This window comes from Anolis sagrei, chromosome 2 (assembly GCF_037176765.1).
Source record: "Anolis sagrei isolate rAnoSag1 chromosome 2, rAnoSag1.mat, whole genome shotgun sequence".
NCBI lineage: Eukaryota > Metazoa > Chordata > Lepidosauria > Squamata > Dactyloidae > Anolis > Anolis sagrei.
In genome coordinates, this window is record NC_090022.1 from 86843498 (window position 1) to 86870646 (window position 27149).

Consider the following 27149-nt stretch of genomic DNA (forward strand, 5'->3'; position numbering starts at 1 on the left):
AGATTGTCCTTTTAAAAAGATTACTAGAGAAACAGTACTTACAAGACACCCCCCCCCCCCTTCAGACTTCAATTAATGACCTTTTCAAGCTTTTGCATTCGTGCATCTTCTAACCATTACAATATACCTCACAGCAAAAGATATACAAAGCAAACTGGAGAACAAGGTTTTATCAATTGAATGGAAATAAATAAATAAATTGAAATAAATTTCCTGACAGCTTGTAGAACTGCATTTCCCATCATGTCCATAATTACCAATACTAACAGACTGAATAAGACACATTTTGAAGAGCAAGACAATTTTTTAAAATAATTCAGGTGACTTAGACCTCTAAAAGCTCATTATATGTTTACTTGAACTATTTTTTTTTAAAAAAAATACCGATTAATTCAATTTAGTTAACGCTGAAGTTATTATCTCAGCTGATTGTGTAAACTAAGCAGGTTAAGCTCTGAACAGTACTTGATGGGAAACAGTCAACGAGTGCCAGATTTTAGAGGAAGGAATTGGCAAACCACCATCTGAATATTCCTTGCCTAACAGAGATGACTTGAAGGCATGGGCACACACGGAAATCTACAAATGAATCAAGATGGAATCTTTTGTTTTAAAACATTAAGCTAGATGTATTTTCAGTACATCTCAAACGGAAAGCTAGACCAACATGTTTTTTGCATGATATTTAGTTCTTTCAGAACCATTTGGTCTCTTATTCATGCCCTAATACTAAACTCCAAAGATTAAAAACATTATAGTAAACTAGACAATAGAAAATAGTGGTTTATGTTTCTTTATTAATCAGAGTATGCTTACATTTGTTCATAACTTAACCAATATATTTATATGCATACTGCATCTTCAGATTTATCATTTTTATAACAGTCAGGACTTATGAGAAAATCACAGTCTTTTTTTCCAACACTTTAAGGGGGGTTGCATCTGAAACTTGTATGGAGGCAATACTGGCATTAGAAGACTATAGCTGAAGAGAAGGCAGAAGGGTGCCAAGAAAAAGCACCATATTTACTGCCACAAATCAAGTGGAGCTAAGCTTTCAAGACCCAGGGTACTTTTTCCTCATTAATGGTTGATTGTATATGATTCCCCTGTCATCTGCAACATCCACATATGAAACTCAGTGCATTTTACATCAGCATTTTAAACATGTGCAACTTTGCAGTGTTATTTTCAGAAAGACCAGTTGTTCATCAAAGAACGTTATCTTGATGAAAAAGTGTCTACTTTTACCCAACACACTAACACCAATGGATTTGAAGCTGCTGTGATGGTCTTTATTTTCTGAACAAAATAAAAATCAAGTAAGTAGTCTAACATCCCATTCACCTTGCTATTCCCTTCTGTGCAATAATACATTTTCTATATGGTCTTAATATATGGAATTATTTTCCTGCTATCAGTTCAACTCTATCAGCACAAAATATTTCATACATCCAAATATACTTTCTTCAAACTTAAAAAAATAACCATCCTTCAAGTCACAGCACTTCAATTATTTGGAAACTCAACAACTTCATAATACATGAACTCTTGTTTAACTTCAAGATAGCAGATATGATATTTTCCTGGTGTAGAATATTCTGTAATATGGATTCACCAAGACACATTGGGATCAAGATTTTTGAAATACATAAACTTTAAAAACAAAAGTTATTGTAGTGCCTTTGCAAATTTTGCTGACATAAAAAAGCCAAAACATGCAAACAGCAGAGCATTCTGGAGAAACCCCTGTGAATATCAAACGTATTACACCTTTAGCTTTAGATTAAGCATTGCCTCCTGACATTATCTAAAAAGAAGTTCATTTCAGCAACTATTTTGGAAAGAAAGGAATATGTGTTCTATGGAAAAATAAAGGAACAAAACAGCTTCTTCAAAAGACAGCATTAACTCAAGCATTAAAATTAGTTCTAACTCCGAGTTGTTAAATACCCAATGCAAGTGCAGAAAAAAATGGATGCGAGGCAGCTATGAACAGTATTTTTATCCAGTGCCTGAACAACTAAAAAGAGCAAATGATTCAAGCACAGTCTGCAAGTTCTGTAGCTTCAAATGCGGCAGCATGTGGAAAAATCAAGGAACTAGAAAATGTTACAAGATGCAACAATCTGGCTTTTAAAAGCAAAATAGTCCTTAAGTAGATTTTAAAGCTTCATTTAAAAACAAACTATGCACTGACTAAATCAAGAAGCTCCATAGCACATTTATGATTACATGTTTGGACACGACAGTCATATTTTGCAGGCAGCAAAATTCTCAGTTTGGTTTCTCTGATAAACTTGGAAGTGTTGTATTCAGTGCACTTACAACAGGTTTGCCCCTATGAGCAAACAGTAGCCTACTGTCGATGAAGCATTTTTCTTCTATTATCTCCTATCTCTCACCACCAGAACTGAGTTTCATCTTTAGAGATATTTAAGATGATCATCTGCAATCCATTCAAAGTGGGATTCTGAATGGTTAGATACTCAAATGCAATACACTTTTAAGAATTTATTTAGCTGGAACTGGAAATCCCTACATTCACAATGGTTTGATACATGAATAGCAGTATGTTTCATAGACCCAATGAGTTTTCACATGCTCCTTCCTCAGCTTCAAATACTGATATTTCCATTCAATGTAAGTCTATTTAGATTGCCTGATCACTGTGAATGAATGTACATACAACAGGCACAATTAGAAAATTAGCAACACTGTCCATTCCACAGTGTTTAGAACCCAGAAATAAGTAATTCTAGGTTTGCAGGGTTTTGTTTTTTTTAAAAAAGCACACTATAGACTGAACAGTGAGTTGAACATATGTAGTTTACAGCAACTAAGCTGCATTCTGAAGGAATTGCACAGCAACAGATAGAAAGAGGAAGGAGCTTTTAAAACCACAGGGGAAATTGTAAAAAGAAAGAAGACAAACCTCATACTGAAGACAATTTAAGGCCTAAAGCAAGAAGACGGTCCAACCTTAATCTTTGTACCCTAAACCAAAATCTGCTCCCAAAGTTAGGCTGATTATGAATACTGTTTAACCTGGGCAGTGCCCATGGCCAACATATAGATTTCATGGCCTCATTGTGGTTTTTCCACCAACAAGAAAGAAGGACTTGAAAAAAATTATCTTAAAGGATTTTAACTTCTGCTTTCATTGAATGAACTGGAAACATGAAGGTAATGGCATTGACTCATTTACTTTAACATGATCAAACTAAGGGAAATAAATGTTCAATAAAAATGTCCATGTTTACAAAAAAATATATAAAATTGTATATGTAGTATTTTTCTAAGGGTTGGTGTTCATTTCCATTGACAGATTAATACATTAATTTAAGCCAAGGTTTTGAGACTGGCAATTCTATCATTCTATTTAAAAACAAAGAAAAATGTTAGTTCTTGTAACATTCCAGAAATTTATAGCTGGGTTGTGTTAAATGCATTCTTTTTCTACAGGATTTTTCTACTTAAAAACACAATGCAAGTATTTGACCGCTAAACACCCATTTACACTGGAGAGCATTTGACAGGAACCTGTGGATGGTGAATCTTGAGGTTTTTTGAGTTTCAGCAAAAAGTATCCAAGGTCCTCTCCCAAAACCATGTTGGGGAAAATGAATCAGATCAAGTTCTTAAGATATTTCAATCTTTTCTTGGTTTTCTGTTTCTGGGTGATCTATTCATAATTTCTTCCTCCTACAAAGATAAAAAGGCACAGTCTTTATATAAATATAAAAACGGTAATGAGAGAGCTTCTTGGAAATATTTTAATCTAAAAAGAATTATATGCATTTGTATGAGATACTTTGCTTTTTTCCGATTGTGATAGTCCAGCGAAAGGCATGATGGTTAGCCAAGTGAAAGGTGTAATAGTTGCTTAAGGCAAGCTACTTGCCTAAAGTGATTTCTTGGTTATTTTGAATTTTTAATGGAACTTTTTGATGTTTTTTTCATTCTTTATTTTCAGCAATTGATTTTAGCATATTCTGTTAATATAAATTGCTTTGGATTTAAAATTAAATGCATTAGAATAATGTTCCTGAACAAGTGCTTCTTAAAACTCAATGGCTGCTTCATACGCTGAATTTGTTCTCCCATGTGCCTGTGCAAGTCATAAAAAGCAGCTCTGAAGTTTAAACTACGATGGCAAACAGAAAAATCCTTTTAGTCTTGTACTTTATAAATGTCCCAAACTGCTAAATACCATGCTTTATCCATGTGGAAGTGGCAAAGTCCTTCTGATAGTTCACGTTGTCCTTGGCAGTGCTCTGTGATTAGGGAGCAGTGCTCAAAACAGCTAGGTCTGCAGATCCATTTTGCTTCATTCTGACAATTTCTTGAAACACTGGAGGTATGGATTGTAGGAATGGCCAGCATAGAATAACATGCAATTACAGGAGGGCAGGATAGGTGGCCAGAAATAATATTTTTCCTCACAAATTCTTGTGCAGACATGGTGTTTAAATCCAATGTTGCACTAGCTAGTTCAATACATATATTTTGTCTTATTCCCTCCCTTCCATGACTCTCTGCACTTCTTGAAAATGTGGTAAGGTTCCCTGATTTTTATGGCATGAGGAAATGAGCTATTCTTGTGCCATAAAACTACTTCCATCAATGAAACAAGCATGGCTGATCATGGCCAGTGAACCTACAGCTGTTGTGAGCAGTTTACAAAAATGCACACTAGCTCATAACAATATGACTTAAAAGTACCTTATGGGGACATTGGTCTTAAGAGTTCATACCATAGGCTTTGGTGTACAAATGATCATATGAACAGGAAAAACTGAGGTTTAAGAAACACTCAAATGCTGATACTCCAATAAAAATAATTTTATAATTTCTAATCTTACTTTTCCACCAAAGCAAAACTTTGTAATTAATCACTTACCTTTCTATCAGATTTACTATCACCCTCTTCTTCTCCTCCTCCTTCTTCCTCCTCCTCCTCTTCCTCCTCCTCATCTTGACTAGCAGCTTCTGCCTCACCATCACTCCTTTGCTTCTCTTCTAAAATAAATATATAAAGCTATTTTCAAAAGTGCTACTTGTGTTTTCTGGAAACGAACAATGACTTTCCTATTCATCACTGGAACTGGCATCTATTTTTAAAATACAAAAACAGTCTTATGGAAAGATTCAAAGATTTCAGAAACACTGAATTATCATCTATTTTGCATACCTGGCTTTTCCTCATTGGCTTCTTCCTCTTCATCCTCTGCTTCTCCCTTATCTTTTTCCTCTACCTTTTCCTCCTCATTAACATCTGGCTGAGGTGCATCTGTCTTTTTGTACTCCGCAGCACTTGGTTGCTTCTGAAACAGTTGTCAGAGATATTCCACAATTAGGTTTCTCAGAGAATGTTCAGTTATTCATGTTGTAGTTTTATTATTTCTGCCTTTCAATATGAATCCTCCCCAAAGTGTATTTTTCCCCTTTTAAAAGATGAAATACCATACAGATAATTACAACAATGTGTTTTAAGGAACAATAGCAAGGATTTCCCATTCTGATCCCAACCAACATGCTATTCACAGGGTACACACCTTTCCAGAGCAGCAGAAAAGGATGATGAGAAACACAGGCAGTGCCACAGTCAAGATGTAGACGACCCAAAGCCAGGGACGTTCTTCAGCCGCTGCCATCATCTGACCCACAACACCAGGCTGGAAGGCAAGTTAGGCTTTCAAATTGCATGCCCTCAGCGGTCATGAGAGGCAACATGGCAACCAAAGATACCTAAGGGCCATCCCAAATATTTCTCTAATTATTAGCAACCTCATCACACTAGAACATCTATACAATTTAAATTTAGTTGCTGCCTCCTGCAGAACTCTAGGGTTTGCAACTTGGGGGGGGGGGGTTAAACTTCTCAGCCAAAAAGGTCCTGCACCTCACTAAACTACAAACCCCAGAATTCTGCAGAAGGAAACACTATGACTGGTTGAATCTGAAGATACACCACTTACAGAGGGTTAATTGTACAGAAAAGCCAGTCATTTAGAAGAATGATAAAATCAGAACTATGCACAATCTTTTATGTCTTGAATGCAAAAAAACTAAACTATGCCTTGTTTTTTCTGCTGAAAAACACCTTACCTCAGCAGCACCATCTGCTGCCTTCTTTAGACCCCATCCATCGTTACCCCAGTCATCAGCTACGGCCCGGTCTGTACAGACGATGAAGTTATCAAATAATATATCCGAAGTCATAGACCATAACTCAAGCCCTAGAGCACTGAAGGGGGTCATTTTGAAAGGTTCCAGGTCTTCAAAGAAGTCTGGATTTGGAATCTTTCTTGGCTTCCAGATACCCTGAAAAATTTGCAGATACCACACTGTCAGTTTAAGCAAATTTATTTTTTCATTGACTCTTCAGACCCTAGTGAATGGATTAGAAACCCCGAAGAAGTTTTAATTTGATTCTTAGCTATGCCATTGTGATGATTATTACTGCATGTCTTGAAATTATTTTCCACTTTTGGCAATTGAAGTTCTATTTCTCACATATCTACAGCCACTTTCTACCCATGTCAAACATCACAGTGCATGATTATATACATGCACAAGGTCAAAGATTCAACCCCTTACATCTCCAATATCAGGGCTGTATAAGAATTCTGCTACATTCAAGATGTAATATGAGAACAATTGTTTAATCAGAGAGTGTTTGAAACTGCAAACTCAGATATTGGCAATAAAACTGTCACTCATTCTCAGGAAACACATGAACACAGGAGTGTTTAAGCATGAACACAGGAGTGTTTAAGTTTGTATGGCATGGCACAGCATGCAAGTTCTTTTTGAGATCATGCTAATTTGTGATACAGCAAGAAAAAAATTGTAGGAGTTACAATTTGACTATGAAGTTCCAATTCGTCAATTGCTTGATTTATTTTAAACATTTAGTGTAACTGTAAGAGTGGAGGTCTCATGATTTCAGTTTTCTTCATTTGTATCTAACACAGAGACAATAATTTCCTGGCTCTCAAAACACTCAGCCTTTCTGACCTGAGTCCATAAACTTGAGGTATCTGTATACTTATTTTGCAAACATCTAACTGCTAACTGAACAGTCCTAATTGTGATCTACACACTTTCCATTTGATTCCACTGTTGACATAATTTCCCCCCCCCCCTACCCCCGGTCATGTTTTTATACATCTGGTACTATACTTTACAACAGAAACAGTGCCTCATGCATTTGAAAATCTATGAACTCCAGTCCACAAAATGCCTGATTTTTCCAAAGAAAGGGAGATTCCTAATTTCAAGTCTGCCTAATTTCATTTACTGAGACAATACATTTACCTCTTCCCAAAAGCACAACCCAAAGTAAATCATTACTTTTTAAGTTATGCCATACACTAACACTACAATATACCTCATTTAAACATAGATAGCCGACTTTTTTTTTTTTGTTCTTGTAATGTGCATTCTACTCTTTTGTTCTTGACTTTTAATAACCCTATTAAGGTGCTTTTTCTGAGCAAGGTGTTCAAAGAGGTCGAGAGAGTGGGACTTGCCCAAAGTCACCTAGTGCTTTTCATTTTTAATAGTCATAATCCGAGTCTCAAGTCACTACTTCATATTGCCTCTACTTAAACTGAGAGTACAGAAAAGTACCTTTACATGAGCCTAGAGGTATAAATTGTGAGCAAGATCATTTACCTGATAATTAGGATTATCAATCATGGGAGGCTTCCATTTGCCTTTATAGTTGGGATTGTCAATTGTCGGCCTTTGCCAGGCACCACAGCCAGGGGCTGATTCGCATTTTGGATTCGCAATCTGAGGTGCCTCCCATTCTCCATCCATATCTTCGTCCCTGAAACAAACCCTCTGGTTTAGGATGCCATACACTTGCTTTCAGAAAAGGAGGTTTTTTGAAACTTGTATATGTTTTTGAACAGGATTGGATTTTGTTTTGTTTTAGGAGAGATTTCTTAAAAGCCTCCAAAAGCAGAAAAATAAAACTGAGGAGAAAGATGAGTTTCCAATGAAGGAGAGCATCCTAGGGTTCAGAGACCACACTACTCCTGCCTCCCCAATCCAGGGGTATGCAGGTGTTTTCTCAGAACACCTGAGAAATTTAGATCCAATTTAGATACTTGTATCCAAGTATGATTAATTATATCTGGATTAGATCCAACTTATAATGCACTGCCTAAAGAAACACTTTTTTCTCTATTGAATTTTATCACCAACTTTGTTGGGAGAACAAAATCTAGTATTTAAGACCAAAGAGATCAATCAGTACCCATTCACAACCACCACAGATAAATTATTAACTTCTAGAAGGCTATCTTGCTCCCCATTTTCTTTTTTTAAAAACCTTTGTAAAACATAATAATATAAATAGATCACTGACATTATAGTGGAACTACCAGAGTTGGAAAAATTAATTTAGGGAATTAAATCTCTTAAAATGACGTAAGGAATGTTGGCAAACGTAAAAAAAAAAAAAAAAAAAGCCTCTTAACTTTTCCAAGGACTTGTTCTATTTTTTTTTTTAACAATCATACTGGATGGAAAATAAAACGACTCTATGAAACTTTTCCAAGCCATAGCAAACCAAGTTTTGGTCTTAAAAGTAAAAAGTAGTCCCTGCAGAATGAGAGCAGAAATGCAATATGTAATCGCAGCATCAGACTACTTTTCACAACTGGATGTCAAATTCAGAATGCTGAACAAACTTAACACACAAGGTACAACAATAAAGAATGCTTACTTAAAAAATATACTGAAAGTTAACCAGCATAGTTAAAGATATATTTTAAGACTGAGAACAATGTAACATGGAACCATAATTAATTTACCAATCCTCTGGTTTCTCTGCATCAGGATCAGGAACATACTCTGGCTCGTCATCTAACCAACCTTCTGGTTTCACAGCATCCTCATCAGGGATCTTAGCGGGAGCATCCTCATCCCTACAAAATGCCAAAAACAGACATCATTTTGAAAATTTTCAAGGAGTATGTTCTGCTCCTGTGTCAGATTCACATGCTGGTATCATTAGCTGATTTCAGTTTCACCGCTTGCTTTCTGAGTGCAATTCAAAATATTCCCTATGAAGGTGCTTGGGAGTCGAAACCAGAACACATTTCTAACTGTTTCCACCTATATAACCATGTGGAACCTCTGCACTCAACTAGAAGGACCTTCCTTCATGTCTCTTGCAAATGCTAATGACAATAGATGAGCTTTGCCTCCTTCTCCAGTGACTTCATATGATCAAGGTTTTTATTTAGTAAAGTCGTGGCTTTGTGGCATCCCTTTGATACTTTTCCATTTCTCGGTTACAGTGCTTTGTTCTGACATGTTCAGCTTTAGTTATTCTGCTAATCTTTTTTCAAACTGTCTTTTACTGAAACTGTTGTAAATACTTTTAAGAAACTGGAATTGGGGGCCATTTGGCCAGAATACTATGGGTTTCTGTTGGCGGAAGAGTGATTACTGCTTCTTCCAAGGGCCCCCAACCTTCACCAGCTACTTACCAGTCATCAGGCTTTACAGCATCTGGATCTGCAATCTTTGCTCTCTCATCCCAGTCCTCTGGTTTCTGGTCATTTGGGTCTTCTATTTCACGTGGAGGATTCACAGCAGGGGTCATATCAGACAGCAGGTTCCCACTATTTACAACTGTTTGATCAACTAGAATTTCAAAGCTGTTGTCTGGATTCAAAACTAGGATGATAAAGCAGAAGCATGAAGACTAAATTAATACTTGCAGGAGATAATAAAGAAACAACTGAGCACCAAGAAGATCAATTCTCTTTTTAATTTGTTCCTCCCTTCAATCATATGTGATATTGCTTTACCCAATGTGTACAAATGGGTCTTCTTATCAGTAAAATAGTTCTTCAAATCAGCATCAGGACGTTTTGCGTGCTTCTCCTCATACTTCCCAGTCTTGGGACTCTTGTGACGGAAGATGAAATGCAATTTGTAGTCTTCCCCACATTTATCTGGTCCAAACATGATTGTATAGGGAGTCTTGTCATGGAATTGATCCTTTAAAAAAGAAGAAAAGAAGTTTCAAACATACTACAAATCAACTTTTCAAGGAAAACTTATGATTTACATCTCAGACACTTTGATTCTACTTCAGCTAATCAAGGATCTCCGTAAGCCAACACATTCGCAGTGTAAAACAAAGGACAATCTGATTCATTATAATGTCCTTTCTGTAACACCAGTGATACATTTACTGGTTCAATGCCCCCAAATTAATGTATAAGTCAGAGAAACAAATGCCCCTTCTACACAGCTGTATAAAATCCACACTGAACTGGATTATATGGCAGTGTGGAGTCAAATAACCCAGTTCAAAGTGCTTATTGTGGATTATCTTTATATTCTAGGTTCTATATGGCTGTGTGGAAAGGCCCTAAGTCATGAAACTAAAAATCCATATAGATTTTCAATGACACCAGTATTATAATGCAAAAATGGAATCAGTTTTCAGCAAAAATTGTGTATTTAGACTTTTGAGAAAACAGAAATTATGAGATGCATGTCAGTTCTTTTTAAAAATCCAGCTCTCTAAATTGGGATTGGGGAAAAGTGCTATATTTGGTCACTAAAGTTACTGAAATCATTGTTGTGCCCTACTCTAATACTGTCTTAGAAAGATTTGTTCAGAGGTTTACCATTGCTGTCCCTTGAGGGTGTAAGACTGTGACTTGCCCAATGTCACTCCGTGATTTTGCATGACCAAACTAGGATTCAAACCCCTGTCCCACAAAGTCCTACTCCAATACGTAATAATAAAATAATAAAACTTTATTTATATACCACCCTATCTCCCCGAAGGGACTCAGAGACCTTTTCATCAAAGTTGACTTCCAAGTCACTTACTATTATAAATAAAACCTCAAATGGCTTTAAAATCTCAATTGGCCCAGAGAAGACTAAACATTTGTCACAAATGCTCACATCCCAGGGGTTCTTTGGGTGCATAAACACACATATATGCACACAGAGAGAGCACATTTTTGTAAGAGGCCCTCCATAATCTCCATGGGGACAATCCAGTCCTCTTAACTCCTAACAGCTGTCCACCCTTGCTATTGACAGATTAGCAGTCTAGTTTGAAAAAGTAATGACTAGTCTTTGAATATTGTCATTTTGCAAACAGTGGAAACACATAAGATTTAAATCTCAGCAGGCAAAGAAGGCATGCAACTCACCAGGTGCTGTTCATGACCTTTGCTGATCAGCTTCACATATGCACCACCACACTCAATTCCATTTTGGAAACTGACCTCATACCTTATTTAATTTTCGGGGAAAGAGAACAAACTGTCAATTTACAAAAACGGTTTATCTCGTGACAATAACACATTTCATACAACAGTCATACTACAATTGCAGTTTTTATCAATTGAACAAAAATGCCAGTTTCTGACTACTAAAAATGCAGCAGACTAACAGAGGCTCACCCCCTGTAGCTCAATCTCTTTACACTCTGAGTGCACTTCTGCATGGGGCTCACTCCTCACTGTAGATCTACACATCCTTTACTGCTAAAAAAAAAAAGCCATTACCACTTACTGTATAATCAAGGGCTTGGTATCAAAGATAAAGGGCTTGTTAAGTTTAGCGGCAATTGCATGGTGTTTAGCTCTAGAAACCAGCACAAGTCCTTTATCCCCTGGAAGTTTAGTATCCATCATTTCTTGCACTTCCCATTTGCCTACAAGAGGGGAACAAACAATATATCAGGATTTTACTGAGTGCTTTCATAATATATCCTACAGACAAACACAGTACCAACACCCATGCCATTTCTAGCTCTTATATTTCTATTGCCCACTTTATGATCTTGACTGTGGAAATTACCTAAGAGGTTTTGCTAGAAAGTCCACATTCACTTTTTAGCTACTGTTTTCTACAATAATAAACAGATCTAGCTTGTGGGTAAAGGGAACTGATAAAGACCACTGCACAAAGTAGGAACACCCCTCTTCAGTGGAAGTTCGAGATATGGAATATTTTCATCAGAAAAAGAAAGAGCAAACTGTTGGGGTTTTTTTTCACTTCCTGCAGTAACTGTTTGAGGAATACTCTGTGGAGTGGCACGGTGACCTGTAAAGGATAGGAAAGATCAGCCAAATTCCCCTTCCCTGAATTTTGAGTCAAAGTCTTCGCTAAAACAGTCCCTTTCTTGAATGGAAATAACATTTCAGTCTACAGCAGAAAACTCCGAATTCCATACAACAGCTCATAGAAGCCACTCTCATACCAAAGTAATATTTTCTGGTCTTCATGCAGTGTTCCAAAAGACTTGTTATATTTTATCTTGCCTTTTCCCTAAAACTGTGATTCAAAGCAACTTACATTTTTAAAAAAATATGCAATATAGTTAACAACTTGTGAGCCATTACTGAAAAAATGCATACAGCTTTTAAATTTTGCTCTCAACAGACAGGGCATTTTACTATGCCAGAACTATGTTTTATTGAAGAAGCCATGAAGGAATAAACCTAAGCTACAAGTTAAGTATGGGAGTTTTAAACAATGTCCCTAAATTTCAACTACCTAGCTGTCTAAGACAACTATTGTCCCAGTAAATCTTTTGCACGTTGACACTGTGGGATGTTTTTGTTTGCATAATGCAATATTCTGGGACAATAAATACACAATGCTATTTGGTGGTTGAAACATAAGGAAAAAGTTTGGGTGATTATTTTGATAAGAAATTCGGCCCTCTGCGAGCACATAAAAGAAAGATAAAGCAGAGATACTGAGATCATGGGATGGAAGAACCTGGGACGAGACACTCATAACACAGTTCACCATAGAGCAGCCAGAAAATCATTCAGGGACTCAAAAGATGCAAACAGGGTTTGGACCCTTTGAACTGCTCTTTAGTGAAAGCATTCTTGACCACACAATACATTTAACAAATAGAGACCCATGCATTAAGCCACAGAGTGAGAAAAACTGTACCAAAATCAAAGAACAGAAGCTCCTTGACATCACTTAGTTGAAACATATATATTTGCCCGCTTCTCCTGTTTCAGGGCCTGCATAAAACTTTGAACAAACTGCAACTAAATGTACCTTTTTATCCATCACAATGAAAATTAAAAACAATGACTATAAAGTACCCATTATATTGTACAGAGATTAAATGCAGTTAAATAGTAGTATAACACAATATTAGCGGTCCTTTAAAAATAGCTCCCCAAAACCTATTGAAACAAAAAGCCTTTGCCAGTCAACAGAAGAACAAGCCTGGAAAGTACTTCCAAAATCGAGGAGCAGGCACTAAGGAAACCTTCTCTCATATCCCAAAAGGTATATATGTAAGGATGGTAGCACAAAGGGAATAGTCTCACCCAATGATCTCATAGTGTGGGCAGGACTAAGTGAGAGATTTGTCTCTTTCATGTCAAGTTATTGACAATAAAGAAATAACTAATATACTTCAGCAGGAATGCATGGAAGAACTGTCCACGCTTTAGTGACTGGGGCTGTATAAACTGATGGGAAACATACATCTTGTTAAATGATAAAAACAATACTTAAAGCTATGTAAAAATGAAAGAGAACTGATATTTATGCCCTTTGTATGTTTATATTTCGAGTTTACTAATAGTTACAAATACAATTGTAAGGCCAACACTTCTTTTCAAAGAACTCTTCAGAAGATAAATCCCTCATGCCATTACAGTACTCCGTGATGTTTTAAGTGTAGCACTTAAAACATCTGTTTGCCTCATGGCCTACTTGGTGAAAAAGTAAAACAGAGAACTGAATATGCATTGCCTTTCAACATAGTTTCATATGCTTCAAAGGTGCTTTCCTCCTAGTTTTGCTTATACAGTATAGAAAAGGCCAAGCAAGATACTATACTCACCATCATATTTGGCAATTTCATCATCTGTATCATCTTTCTTAGCTTTGGAAAGAACCCACCTGAATTTTTAAAAAACCAAGGTTTCAATGAAGATAGTGCACAGCAAGAAGGGCTGCCAACCAGCCATAATTGACTGATATGACTTTCAATGGACTAAGGTCCCTTCTTCACTGCCCTATATCCTAGGATCTGATCCCAGATTATCTGTTTATCTCAGATTATATGGCAGTGGAGACTGATATAATCCAGTTCAAAGGAAATAATTGGGATCAGATCCTGGGATATAATGACAGTGTAGAAGAGGCCTAACTAAGTTCAAAGGAACACATATCAATCTACTGAGACACTTAAATAAATACTTAGAATTTAAGCATTTCAAACTACTTGCAAACCAAGTTATTGACAATAACAAAATAACTAATATACTTGAGCAGGAATACATGGGAGAACTATACACCTTTTAGTGCCTGGACTTAGACCAGTTTGGCTTCCTCCCTTATGACAGATAGTTTAGGGTTATGTTTTAGGCTGTTCACTAAAGCAGGGGTATCAAACTTCCACATTTGGAGCCATAAATTGCTATTGACAGAAGTGCAGCTACACTGTAGAATGAATGCAGTTTGACAATATGTTAACTGCAATGGAATCATGAGAAGTGTAGTTTGGTAATGCTCCAGCTAGCTCTATCGGGCAGAATAGGCTAAAGGCTTTATAAAACTAGACTTCCTATGAGTTCATGCCATTGAACCTTGAATTAATGCAGTCTGACACCATGTTAACTGCCATGGAATCATGGGAGGTGTAGCTTGGTAAAGCTCCAGCTAGCTCTATTAGGCAGAATAGGCTTTATAAAACTAGAACTATGATTTCATGTCATTGAACCTTGATAGCTAAAAGGCTGTCACACTGCATTACTTTTACAGTGTAGATGCACCTTGTCAGACTACTATTCTACCCCAATGCTCTCCACATGTGGCACCTGCACCTTTGAATTAAAAATAAATAAATAAATAAATAAATAAATAAATAGCATAGCATCTTGGATCCTATGGGTTGGGGGGGGTTTCAAACCCAGACACATCTTCCAGTTACTTCATGTTTTGAAACAAAGCATCTTTGTTTCAAACAAAGTATATAACCTGCTATATATAATCAGGGATGTGAGCATCAAGCTGTACTTTTCCCATTCCTATTGTAAGTTAGGCTGCTGTCTTATGTTAGGTAGGGAGAGTGAATTGCCCTTAGATGGGACCAACTTCAGTAATCTCTTAAACATTGAAGAGGGATTGTAGCTCACAGACTGGAGAGATGCAACTCCTATGCAACCATCCCTGTGGTTTCTGAAGTATGTTTTTTCTTGTTTTATTCCATCACCCGCAATTGCAGTATTTTGCAATGTGGTACCCTAGTAATTTAAGGTATATTTTGTTTTAGACTTTTTATTATCTTTTATGAGCTGCCTTGAAGCTCAAATATTATGTTTAAAAGATATAAATGTTTTAGGTATGCACACACAAGAGTTTTCCTATTGAAAATTAGCACTTACCCTTCTAAAGTTCCTTTATCAAAGTTCTCAGCAAAATAAACTTCTCCTGTTGGGACTGGGGCTGTATAAGTAACCTGATGAGAAACATATATCTCGTTAACTGATAAAAACAATACTTGAAACTGCTTGACAATGAAACAGAACTGATATTTATGTCCTTCGTATGTTTATACTTCACAATATTCTACTTCCAGTTTACTGTTAGAAATACAGTTGTAAGACCAATACTTCTTTTAAAAAGAACTCTTCAGAAGATAAATCCCTCATGCCATTACAGTGCCCCTGATGTTTTAAGTGTAGCACTTAAGTCAGCTATGAATTGCATTTTTTTGACTCAATGAATTACTGGGAGATAAAGTAAACAGAGTTGAATATACATTCCCTTTCAACATACCTCATATGCCTAAACTATGGTAACATAATCTATATCCCAAATTTCCAGCCAATACTAAATGGAAATTAAGCATAAACAGTTCCCATATACAGAAAGAGCTTAACAAAGTACTCTAAGTTGTAAATATGAAGTGAAGTCATTCTGGACAGTGCAAGCAGGGATGCAAGTTACAATTTTCTACTTCTTATAAGAAAGCAGCTCCTACTTGACCAAAGCAACCAGTAAGATTGCAGGCTGGACCATCCTGATCTCAAATAACAGGCCAGTTAAAATGTCAGAGCTTGGAAATAACAAGTTAATTGACCTGTCAAGTTGTTTATCTGCTAGATTTTTCTATCAGTGTGACTTGTTTAATAAAATCACATCAGCGGTAAATGTATGCTGGTGGCAAACATATCCTTTAACAAGGAATTATTTTATAGCATGAGAATTTAATAGAAAGGATGGCTCTTATACCAGCCCTTTTAGGCCTGAAAGGCTAGTGTTTTACACCAAACTACCAGCCTGTTAATTAAAGAATTGTTTTAAATTCTCCTCTGCTATTTTTTAATTCTGGTTTCCACTGTATAATTAGCGGTTGCACAAATGGTTGTGTGTACACCAGTGCTACTTTGCAAACTACTGCCTACTAGTCCAGAGCAAACTTCTACAATCTTTGTGCCATTATCTGTAAATCCCATGGTCTCTTCCAATATTAAAAGGAAAATAATGAGTCAATAGACAATAATTATATTAATTTAATAATTTCAGTTATTAGCATTGGTGTAATGCATTATTTCCCAAGTTCTAACACCTCTAATATTGTTAAATTAATTTTCTAGCATAATGTACCTAGCTCTGAAAACCAGGATCAATTATAGTTCAAAAATGACCCAATCTTCCTAACAGAGAAACTTTTAAGACAGTTATTTAATTAGATTAACTGCTGAAAAATTACATGTGAATTGTGTTCAAACCAACCTTTGGGAGTGGGGGTGGAGTGCTGACTTCATGTTTCAGCTCCTCTACCTCTTCAACACCATCTTCAAGATCATCATCAATATCTATTACATCGTCTTCATTATCATCATGATCATCTCCTTCATGAGCAAGGACAAAAATGTTTCCAACTAGCAGCAATGCTGCACACAGCAACCACTTTTGTTTCATGGTCTAAGGATAATAATTAGAGAGAAAAGACAAAACAATGGGAAGCCTGTCAAATGAAAACGAGCAAGATAATTTAACATATACATACATTCCAGACTCCAACATTATTTGCATTTTTTAACTGTTAGTTTACAGTTGCAAGTATAATTATAAGTACAACAAATGCAGGATGACTTAAACACTCTCAGCCAGATATACCTTTTGAAGCATAATTGATATTACAGCTACCCTGCTACATTAATTTCAAAAGAAATGTATTTGACCTTAAACGTGATAATTGTAAATAATTTGCAAAAGGTAATACACTCAGCATGAACGTATGTGAACTACCAGCAAGAAAGTAACATTAATGATGGGGCTAGCTTCAGCAGCAAATGCCGATCTAGACCCGGCCACCCACAGAGCCGGCCAGCTCTAATCACACAACGTTGTGCCAGCTCCATGAGTGGAGGGCGGAATCAGCATGCCACCACTGGTGCCCTGGCTTCCCGTTTTGCCATCTCTTCAATGGGGGAAGCCACAACGCTCCACGCTTCCCCCTGTGTGAAGAGCTGCCAGAGGAGCCAAGAGAAGTGGGGCGTGTGGTGGCAGCAACAGCTTCCCGGTGCCCAGTGGTGAACTGGACAGCCGCTGGGGAAGGTATGAGATGGTAAAATGTGTACTGGTGATTTTGTTACATTTATTTTGTCAATGTTTTATTGAAAGCGTTTTATAATACATGAAGCATCAAGTTTCAGTTATACTCCTGGTGAATTTAGTACAATCTACTTCCAAGTAATTACTCAAATAATGAGGATGCTATAAGTATAATGATCATCAATACTTGATAAAGAAACTGATGCTAGAAATTCTCCAGAAAAAAGAACATTCACAACACCCTTTAGAAAAAAGGCACATTTCCACAATGCAGTCCTCATGAAACTTCTGCATTATGAAGGCTGCAAGCTCAGCTTTCCTTCTTGTTTCCAAGTTTAGATCACATGATTCTTATTCTGGAAGATACAGAACTGCTCCTGTCAGAAGGGCATCACAAAATATCAGTATAACACAAATAGCTCCTTCATTGTTCTCTAGTTGGCAATGTAAGGTGGGAAAAGGAGGGTATTTATTCATTTATTTATGATATTTATATGCTGCCGTTCTCACCCCAAAGGGTAATATATTATATTATGGTAATATATTATATATTACATTATTACCATAGCACAATATTAGTATTATAACTGGTATAAGATGCAGGCAACTAACAGGAAAAAGTGGGGGATTCCCCATTTTGAATCTTACTTTTTGTTTACTTCATTACATGTAGCCAGAAGAACCATACAAATGGTGTATGGTTCTTCTGGCTGTCTACAACACGTCTGCTAAGTAAGAGAATAATTCACCTCTTTTATTAGTTAATATAAATGCTAAATTCACTACACAAAACATTTAACTCCCTGTAGTATCTACAATTATAGAAAATTATTCTTTAAATGAAAGATTTCTTTAGGTTGTAAGAAAGCCAGAATAAAAGTACTACATATTCATGAAGGTTACAGAGAAGGAAAAGGTAGTTCAAGTAATTTTTAATTCCCAAGACAAAGTGAGTATGATGAAACAGAAATTGCATGGTTGGAGGAATACACATGATCATCTCTTTATTATATGAACTCTGAAAAGAGAACAATAAGGTTTCCTTTACATCTAGACATTGACCCCATACATCCTCATCAAAGATTACAATCTAGAATCTAAATCCTCAAATATAACCATGTTAAAACTAATTACACCAAACTCTGAAAATATGAAAGATTAAAAACAGTTGCAAAGTGAAACCTAGCTTTATTATTAAATGGATGCTCACTTCCCCTTGATTTCTTTGAAAGGAAGGTTTTTAACATATAGGCAGTCCTTGAGTTAAAACATCTGACTTTCAAACAAATCGTAATTAAGAACTATGAGACAACAGCAAGTGAGAGAAATCTAGCTGCTTTCAGTAGTCATCAGGAGAGAGAAGGATATATATATATATCATCATCATCATCATCATCATCATCATCATCATCATCATCTACCCCCAGGAAGGAAAATTCACTCCTGAAAGAGTTATCATGGGGAAAAGGGATCTCCACTGAAGCTTTATCCCCAATTCTTGTTTCTACAACAAGCCATTTTCCCCCAAAATCCAATTATTACAATTACAGAAAGTGAGGTGAAATCTTAATAGGGGCACAGCAAAACAAGCATCACAAGGATGTTAACCCTTCCTTATGCTATCCAAAGCAAAATACAAGGTGGGGCAGAGGAAACAGGAAGTACATTGGAAGGGGAGGAGCAATGGTTGTCCCTCTCCACCAGTGCAGATATTGCAGTTTCAGTGGCCATGGTGCCATGGACTGTAGAACACTGTTTATTTGCAGTGGTGTAGTTTTTAAAAAAGTGAATCCATGGCGACCATACGTCTATTCAGATAACATGTCAATGTTGAGCGACATGGAACGATACACGTTCACAACACTCTACTGCAATGGGTTCATGCGTTCCAGAACAAAGGAAGCGTGATAAAGAAGCCACTCATCCTTCCCCAAAGCATACAGACTACTGAAAATGTGGAAACAGTGAGGCGGACAGCTCTTGCTAGTCCACAACCTTCTATGCAGAGCCACGTAACAGCTTTGTGTATGTCAAGTTAGTTCCCAAGGTGCATACTTCACACAGAATTGCAGTTCCATGCAAACAAGATGTTGTTTATGCAGCAGTTGAAAGCCGCAGATTTTGCACAACGCAAAGCGTTCAATGCTGTAGTGATGTTGGGTAAAAAAACACATTCATTTGAATGGTTCAGCAAGTAAATACACCTGTAGATACCGGATGGCAGATAACTCACAAGAGCTCCATCAATGGCCTCTCCACAACCTCAAGGTCACAGTATGGTGTGGTGTATCACAGGTCAAAATCATTGGTCACTACACTGCAATGTTAAATGACTTCGTCCATCCCACTATGATAAGACGTAGACTTCCTATGGGAATATGGTTTCAACAGGATGGTGCAACGGTGCACATGGCGGGACTATAGATGATCGTAGTAAAATTCATGTTCTTCCAACGCACAATCTCCTGATTTGGTGATACTGCATGGCGCACACGTACACTGGATTAATTGGTTTATGACATCTTCTTAAAGGGGTATCTGAAAGCCAGGGTGTATGCAAAAAAAAACCATGTATAGTACTTAAAAGATTACACTTGTCAAGAAATCGTGGCTGTGCTGGCACAAATGCTTGTGAGTGCAATGGATAACTTTGCACAGTGGCTCCAAATGTTTGACCAGATCGACGGACAACATCATATGAATATTATCTTCCACACACAACTGTTAAGTGTTCCTATGATTAACTACATAGACATACCTTCCTTTCTGTGTATGTATATATGATGTATCTTGCAAATAAATCAAGTTATGCATACTTCAAAACCATGTGATTCCTCTGTCCCACCCTGTATATATAAATATTTGGCTGGAGTTACATTTTAAAAATGTATGTTTTCCAACCTACAAACAAATTCAACTTAAGAACAAACCTACCAAACTTATTGTGTTTGTGACTTGGGGACTGCCAGTACTTCTTCCAACTGTGCTAGAATAAACAATTGTGTAGTTAACACACACACACATAACTTTTCACAATAGGCATTTAAGATTCTATGTAATTTGTATCATGCATGTAGAAGGTGAGGAATTGAAAAAGTAGCTTGGTTAAAATCTCTCAGCAGGTTTCTGAAAAGGAGCTATCTGAACCAATGATTTCTGTGTTTTATGACTACATTTAAGGCAATACATACACTCAGGACCTAGGAAGTGTTACTCCTCAGTAGGCATGTTGTTGTCAAACAGGAACTCTACTCTCTCTGTACCCTGCCCTCTCTCTTGAAATCAACTAGAATCTAAATGTTGAACTTGAGACACCTTAAGCTGGTTTCATTTACACTGCTATATCCCTTGTTTGCTTGATACTGCACTGTAAAGTCTTTCAATTAGAATGTGTCAATTAAAGTCTACTTAATTATATTACAGCTAGATATATCATTCTGAGAAAGGGCATAATTTTTGAAACCTCTCTTACTATGGGATAGCATGCGATTTTAATCATTTCTCTCAGTCTGGTATTGCCCATCACAACATTCCCCAATTCTCAGTCCTGTATAGGACATCCTATGCATCTCTAAGGTAATGCTAATCTGGAAATGTTCTTATCAAACTATGATAGCGATACTGCATCCTATGATATAAATACTTCAACTTCAAGCCTGAACATATTTGCTTAAGAGTGACCTGTACTGAATGCAATTGCACTTATACCTGAATAAGTCTGCATTTAACAAAAAATCATTTTCAGTTCTGTAGAACACCACATGCCAAATGAAAGTATCTAATCATGTCAATATAGATATTTTGCCATTTACAATTAATTAAAACAAGACAACTTGTAGCATCTTAAAAATAATCGCTGTGTTTCATTATAATGTACTTCCACAGAACGAGATATTATAGATATTTCCTGTCAGAAATAATAATAAATCATAATGAATTTTCCCATAAATTACATGCTGTTAGAAATTCAGAAGTCTTGAAAGCTGCTGACTGAGGTTTGAAATACTTCCCTCAATGCCATGTAAAACTGAACCTCTGACAGAAATATTACTAAGTTATTAAAATCTTTTCAAATTCTTCAGTTTCTTAGTTCATCTTTCTTGCACAGCAACAATTGTCAGATCTGAACAAACTGAAATGTTTAAAATAAAGGGGGCAGCAGATTTTCAGCTATTTACAAGTTTCAAATGAATGTTTTCAGCTAGCTACTCTTTTAAAGTAAATTGGTAGATATTTCCTCATTCTTGTGCATATTACCTAGTTGACATTTCTGACACTATCCCTATCCTCCCTGTCTACTTTACCTTTGTCCTCTTATGCTTTCACAGGTTGCACTGCTGTTTTATCACTTCCTCCTTCATCTCACACAGCACCTGCTTTTCCCCCCACCCCCAAGTTTTTCAGATCACACCATTTTTGCTAGTAATCTGGATCACAGTCTGGTCACAAATCATATTTCATGCTTTTTTTAAGTACAGTATGACTCCATATCCACAGGCAGTTTATGTTCCCACATGGCTACATAAAACTGATGGTAAAGGCAAACTTTGTTTAAATAAATGGCTTCTTGACCAATAACCCCATAGACTCACACTGGAAGACCTAGAAAATGCCTAGAGAGAGGATATATTTTGTTGGATGTGAATACATTAAAGTGTGGATGCCAGTCCCTTAGATATAAGTTTTGTACGGTATTTTATGTTTCATTGTGTGTTTTACATTATACTGTCCCTTGAATATTCAAGAGGGTACTTTTTAATAGCTTGACACTTCCCCAAATCAGTTGAGTGCTGAAACAATTGCAGGAGTTACAGGTCTGAAACTATTCACGGTACAAGTTAACTGTACACATGTATAAGTTGACTGTAAAAATATCTTCTTTGTACTAAAATTACCTGCATTACACACATAATCTATTGTGCTACCCTGTTCCTGAAACAGTGATTAAGCATTCCCTTTCTACAAAGTCAGTCATATTTTTAGATTCCACAAAGTCTGGGAGGATTTTAATATATGAAGTCATGCTTCCTATGCTATGACCAGACATTTCTAGGGCTGGGGCTATACCAGGCATGGGCAAACTTTGGCCCTTCAGGTCTTTTGGACTTCAACTCCCACAATTGCTAACAGCTTTGGGACCTTTCCTTTTCCCCCTCAGTCGCTTAAGTCCAACCCCCTATCATGCAAGAAGAGTACAAAGTACCCCTGACAGATGGCCATTGTTGTAAGCTTTACAAGTCCCCGGTGGCACAGCAGGTTAAAGCACTGACCTTGCCTACCAAAAAGTTGATGGCTCGAATCTAGGGAGCGGGGTGAGCTCCCACTGTTAGCCCAAGCTTCTCCCAACCTAGCAATTCAAAAGCATGTAAATGTGAGGTCAATTGGTATCGCTTCTACGGGAAGGTAATGGCGCCCCATGCAGTCATGACCTGGCAGGAGTCTACGGACAACGCTGTCTCTTTTTCTTAGAAATTGAGATGAGCACCATACCCCAGCACCAGACACAAATAGACTTCATGTCAAGGGAAAACTTTTATCTTCTCCTACTAAGCTTTACAAGGTCTTGAACCTTCTCTGCCAAAAAAAAGGCTGGCTGCTTCCCCAAACTATGTCACCCAGGATTCCCATGGCAGTGAATGGGGTGTCAAACTGCATTCATTCCACAGGGGAGACACAGCTTGAGTAACACATGCACACATCCCACAATACACAGAATGTCAGAGTTTGCAGTTTCAATGCTGTGGGATCCTGGGAGTTGTAATGTGGTGAGGCACCAGCATTCTTGGGCAGAGGAGGTCTCGTAAAACCACAAGTCCCGCGATTCCATAGCCTTGAGCTGACAGAGTCCAAGGGGCGCCAGCGTCAAGCTATGGCATCTGCACCAATCCTGCAGTGTACTTATTTATTTGCGATATTTATATCCCACCCGTCTCACCCCAAAGAGGACTCAGAGTGGCTTACAAGTTATATGTACATTGTTGTTGTTCATTCGTTCAGTTGCTTCCGACTCTTCGTGACCTCATGGACCATCCCACGCCAGAGCTCCCTGTTGGCCGTCACTTCCCCCAACTCCTTCAGAGTCAAGCCAGTCCCTTCAAGGATACCATCCATTCATCTTGCCCTTGGTCAGCCCCTCTTCCTTTTTCCTTCCATTTTTCCCCAGCATTATTGTCTTCTCTAAGCTTTCCTTTCTTCTCATGATGTGGCCAAAGTACTTCATCTTTGCCTCTACTATCCTTCCCTCCAATGAGCAGTCGGGTTTTATTTCCTGAAGTATGGACTGGTTGGATCTTCTCGCAGTCCAAGGCACTCTCAGAACTTTCCCTCAACACCACAGTTCAAAAGCATCTATCTTCCTTCGCTCAGCCTTCCCTATGATCCAACTCTCACATCCGTAGGTGACAATGGGGAATATCACTGCTTTGACTATGCGGATCTTTGTTGCCAGTGTGATGTCTCTACTCTTCAGTATTTTATCAAGATTGGACATTGCTCTCCTCCCAAGAAGTAAGCGTCTTCTGGTTTGCTGGCTGCAGTCTGTGTCTGCAGAAAATTTTGCACCTAGAAATACAAAGTCTGTCACGGCCTCCACGTTTTCTCCCTCTGTTTGCCAGTTATCAATCAATCCGGTTGCCATAATCTTGGTTTTTTAGATGTTTAACTGCAATCCAGGTTTTGTGCTTTCTTCTTTCACCTTGATTAGAAGGCTCCTCGGCTCCTCCTCGCTTTCAACCATCAAAGTGGTATCATCTGCATATCTAAGGTTGTTAATGTTTCTTCCAGCAATTTTTACCCCAGCCTTGCATTCATCAAGCCCCGCACATAGCATGATGTGTTCTGCATACAAGTTGAATAGGCTGGGTGAGAGTCTACAATATATTATATTATTAGCATATTACAATATTAGTATGATATATTACTATATTGTACTATATCACTATACTTTATTATTATTAATATTACATGTAACATAATTATTATATCATTAATAGTGGGTTAAACCCCTGTGCCGGCAGGACTGAAGACTGACAGGTTGCAGGTTCGAATCCGGGGAGAGGCGGATGAGCTCCCTCTATCAGCTCCAGCTCCTCATGCGGGGACATGAGAGAAGCCTCCCACCAGGATGATAAAACATCAAATCATCTGGGCATCCCCTGGGCAACGTCCTTGCAGACGGCCAATTCTCTCACACCAGAAGCGACTTGCAGTTTCTCAGGTCGCTCCTGACACGACAAAAAAAATTTATGAGCACAGCACAATATTAGTATTATATATTACTATAGTTGCTGGGGGGAAGGGCTCTGATGACCCAGGAGACATGTTGGAACTGTCTTCCTGGCTCCCCTTCTTCACTCTGGACCCAGAGCAGCAATTGGTGCTGGGGGGATGGGCTCCGATGACCCAGGAGAGATGTTGGAACTGTCTTCCCTGCTCCCCTTCTTCACTCTGGACCCAGGGTTCCCAACTGATGACCCAAGAGACACGTTGGAACTGTCTTCCCTGCTCCCCTTGTTCAATCTGGACCCAGAGCAGTAATTGGTGCTGGAGAGGGGCTGCCAAACTGATGACCCAAGAGACATGGTGGAACTGTCTTCCTGGTTCCCTTTCTTCACTCTGAACCCAGAGCAGCAATTGGTGCTGGAGAGAGGAGCTCCCAACTGATGGCCCAGGAGACACGGTGGAAGTGTCTTCCTGGCTCTCCTCCCCAGTGCAGATACACAGGAGGCCCCCTCCCCGCTATGAGCAGCCCCTCCACAAAATGAAACACTCGCCCACCCCATCCCCTCCCCCCGTAAAAAGGCGAGGGGAGGTCCCTCAAGGTCCCACCCGAGAGGCGAAGAGATAAGCCACGCACAGGCCCGCAACGACACCTTCCCCCAAGAGGCCCGCTCTAGAAGGCCCTAGAAGTTTGGCCTGCGGAGGGACCCGGCGCTTCTCCCCCTCCCCCTTCTTTCTCTCTCCCTCATTCCAGCCCACTCAGTACCCACAGCCCCCAACGGACACACCCTCCGTGGGACACTTCGCCTCCCGCTCTTGCCGCCTCCAGTGCGTGCCCCAGAGTTCCCTGCGCGAGAGGAAGAGGGCCGCTCTCCTTCTCTCCCTCCACCCCCCCCCCTCATCCCCCGCCGCAACATTCTATCCCAGGCAGAAACGAAGGGAGGGCCTCCTCGCGGGAGATACTCTCTCACTCACCTCGCTCCACGCGCACAGCTCGCCCGCCGAGGCTCCTCCGAGAAACCCCCTCGCACCTCCTGCCGTCACGTGCCTCCGCCCGCGCGCGTTGGTCCGTTGCCTGCCTGCCTGCCTCACACTCTCTCCTCTCTCTCTCGCTCTCTCTCTCAGCCGCTAGCTCCGCCTCCCACGCCCCGAGACTTCCTACTCTCATTGATTCAGGCAAAGGGAGTCTTCCCGCCCCTCCGCTCTGATTGGTTAGACCACGCCATCACTCTCCGCCGCTCTCGCCTTAAGCCCCGTCCCTACGGCGCTGCCCTTCGTGGAGCGCTGCCATTGGCTGAGCGGCTCCGACGGAAGCGCCCGTGGGTTGGCGGGCGAGCCGGAGTAGGCGGAGCTTGAAGGACGAGGGAGCCTCTCCGTTCTTAAAGTGACAGGAGAGCGTACCTCCTGTGGACCGTAGTAAGAAGGAGTGGGCTGGCAGGGGCCTTGTGGGTGTCTGCTGCAGAGGGCCCTTCCAGACAGGCCCTATGTCCCAGGGCCTGATCCCAGGTTCAGATTATCTGGCAGTAGCAATTCTTATAATCCCGTTTAAAGCAGAACACCTGGGAATCAGATCCTCGAATATAGGGCCTTTCTGGAAGGGCCCTGAGACATTCAGAGCAGAATATAGTAATGAAGAGAATGCATTGGCATCAAGTGCAGACATATATAAGCGAGATTGGTGGGGACGAGGGACAGGGCCTTCTCTGTGGTGGCCCCCCGACTCTGGAACTCTCTCCCCAAGGACATCAGACAAGCCCCAACGTTGGCAGTCTTTAGGAATAGCTTAAAAGATGTGGTTGTTCCAGTGTGCATTCCCAGAATAGGAAACTCCAAGCATCATATCCCAAATGCACTTTATTAGAGATTTAAGATTGTCTGCATACCGCACCTATCTCCAAAAATCTATCCATTTCACCTGGTCATGTCCAGCATTTTTAAAATTTTTAATCATTACATTTGGCCCGGCCTTAGTTTTTAAATGTGTCATGGTGTTATTATCTAATGTTTATTGCTATTGTTTTAATGTTTATTGCTTTGTTTATTGTTGTATTTGTTATGCTGTTTTACTTATGTATTGGGCCTCGGCCTCTTGTAAGCTGCACCGAGTCCTTCGGGAGATGTTAGCGGGGTATAAAGGTTTATTATTATTATTATTATTATTATTATTATCTCTTGAAATTAACTCCTAAGCAGAGAACAATACTAAATAGTACACAATTGAACACCTAAACACCTAAAATATATGATCATCGCAATAAGAATAAAAATATTTGTTAACTGCCTCAAGGCTCACAGCATAAAACACATATATCAGAACACACCAC

The 27149-nt window shown here is 38.8% G+C and overlaps 1 protein-coding gene across 3 annotated transcripts; it reads right to left on the reverse strand.

Annotated features, from left to right (window-relative positions):
* Nucleotides 1–777: 777 nt before the first annotated feature.
* CANX (calnexin) lies at nt 778–25885 on the reverse strand. 3 transcript variants are annotated; one of them, XM_060765400.2, is made up of 15 exons: nt 25801–25885; nt 16783–16974; nt 15429–15502; nt 13883–13941; nt 11572–11713; nt 11208–11289; nt 9837–10029; nt 9513–9702; nt 8832–8945; nt 7684–7840; nt 6112–6327; nt 5559–5678; nt 5195–5327; nt 4904–5022; nt 778–3705 (listed from the first exon to the last, which is right to left on the reverse strand). In XM_060765400.2, the coding sequence occupies exons 2-15, from the start codon at nt 16969–16971 to the stop codon at nt 3652–3654; spliced, it is 1842 nt and encodes a 613-aa protein (XP_060621383.2). In that variant the 5' UTR covers nt 16972–16974; nt 25801–25885; the 3' UTR covers nt 778–3651. The 3 variants fall into 3 exon arrangements, with proteins under 3 accessions (XP_060621383.2, XP_060621384.2, XP_060621382.2); XM_060765401.2 differs by lacking the exon at nt 25801–25885 and adding an exon at nt 25614–25637; XM_060765399.2 differs by lacking the exon at nt 25801–25885 and adding an exon at nt 20542–20565.
* Between the last annotated feature and the right edge of the window lie 1264 nt (nt 25886–27149).

Coding starts and splice junctions, on each gene's coding strand:
- CANX (XM_060765400.2), bottom strand. CDS start 16,971: ATGAAACAAAAGTGGTTGCTGTGTGCAGCATTGCTGCTAGTTGGAAAC. Junction 11,714..13,882: donor TGAAATTGCCAAATATGATG/GTGAGTATAGTA, acceptor CCCCTCTTGTAG/GCAAATGGGAAGTGCAAGAA. Junction 10,030..11,207: donor AAGGTCATGAACAGCACCTG/GTGAGTTGCATG, acceptor TCTTTTTTAAAG/GATCAATTCCATGACAAGAC.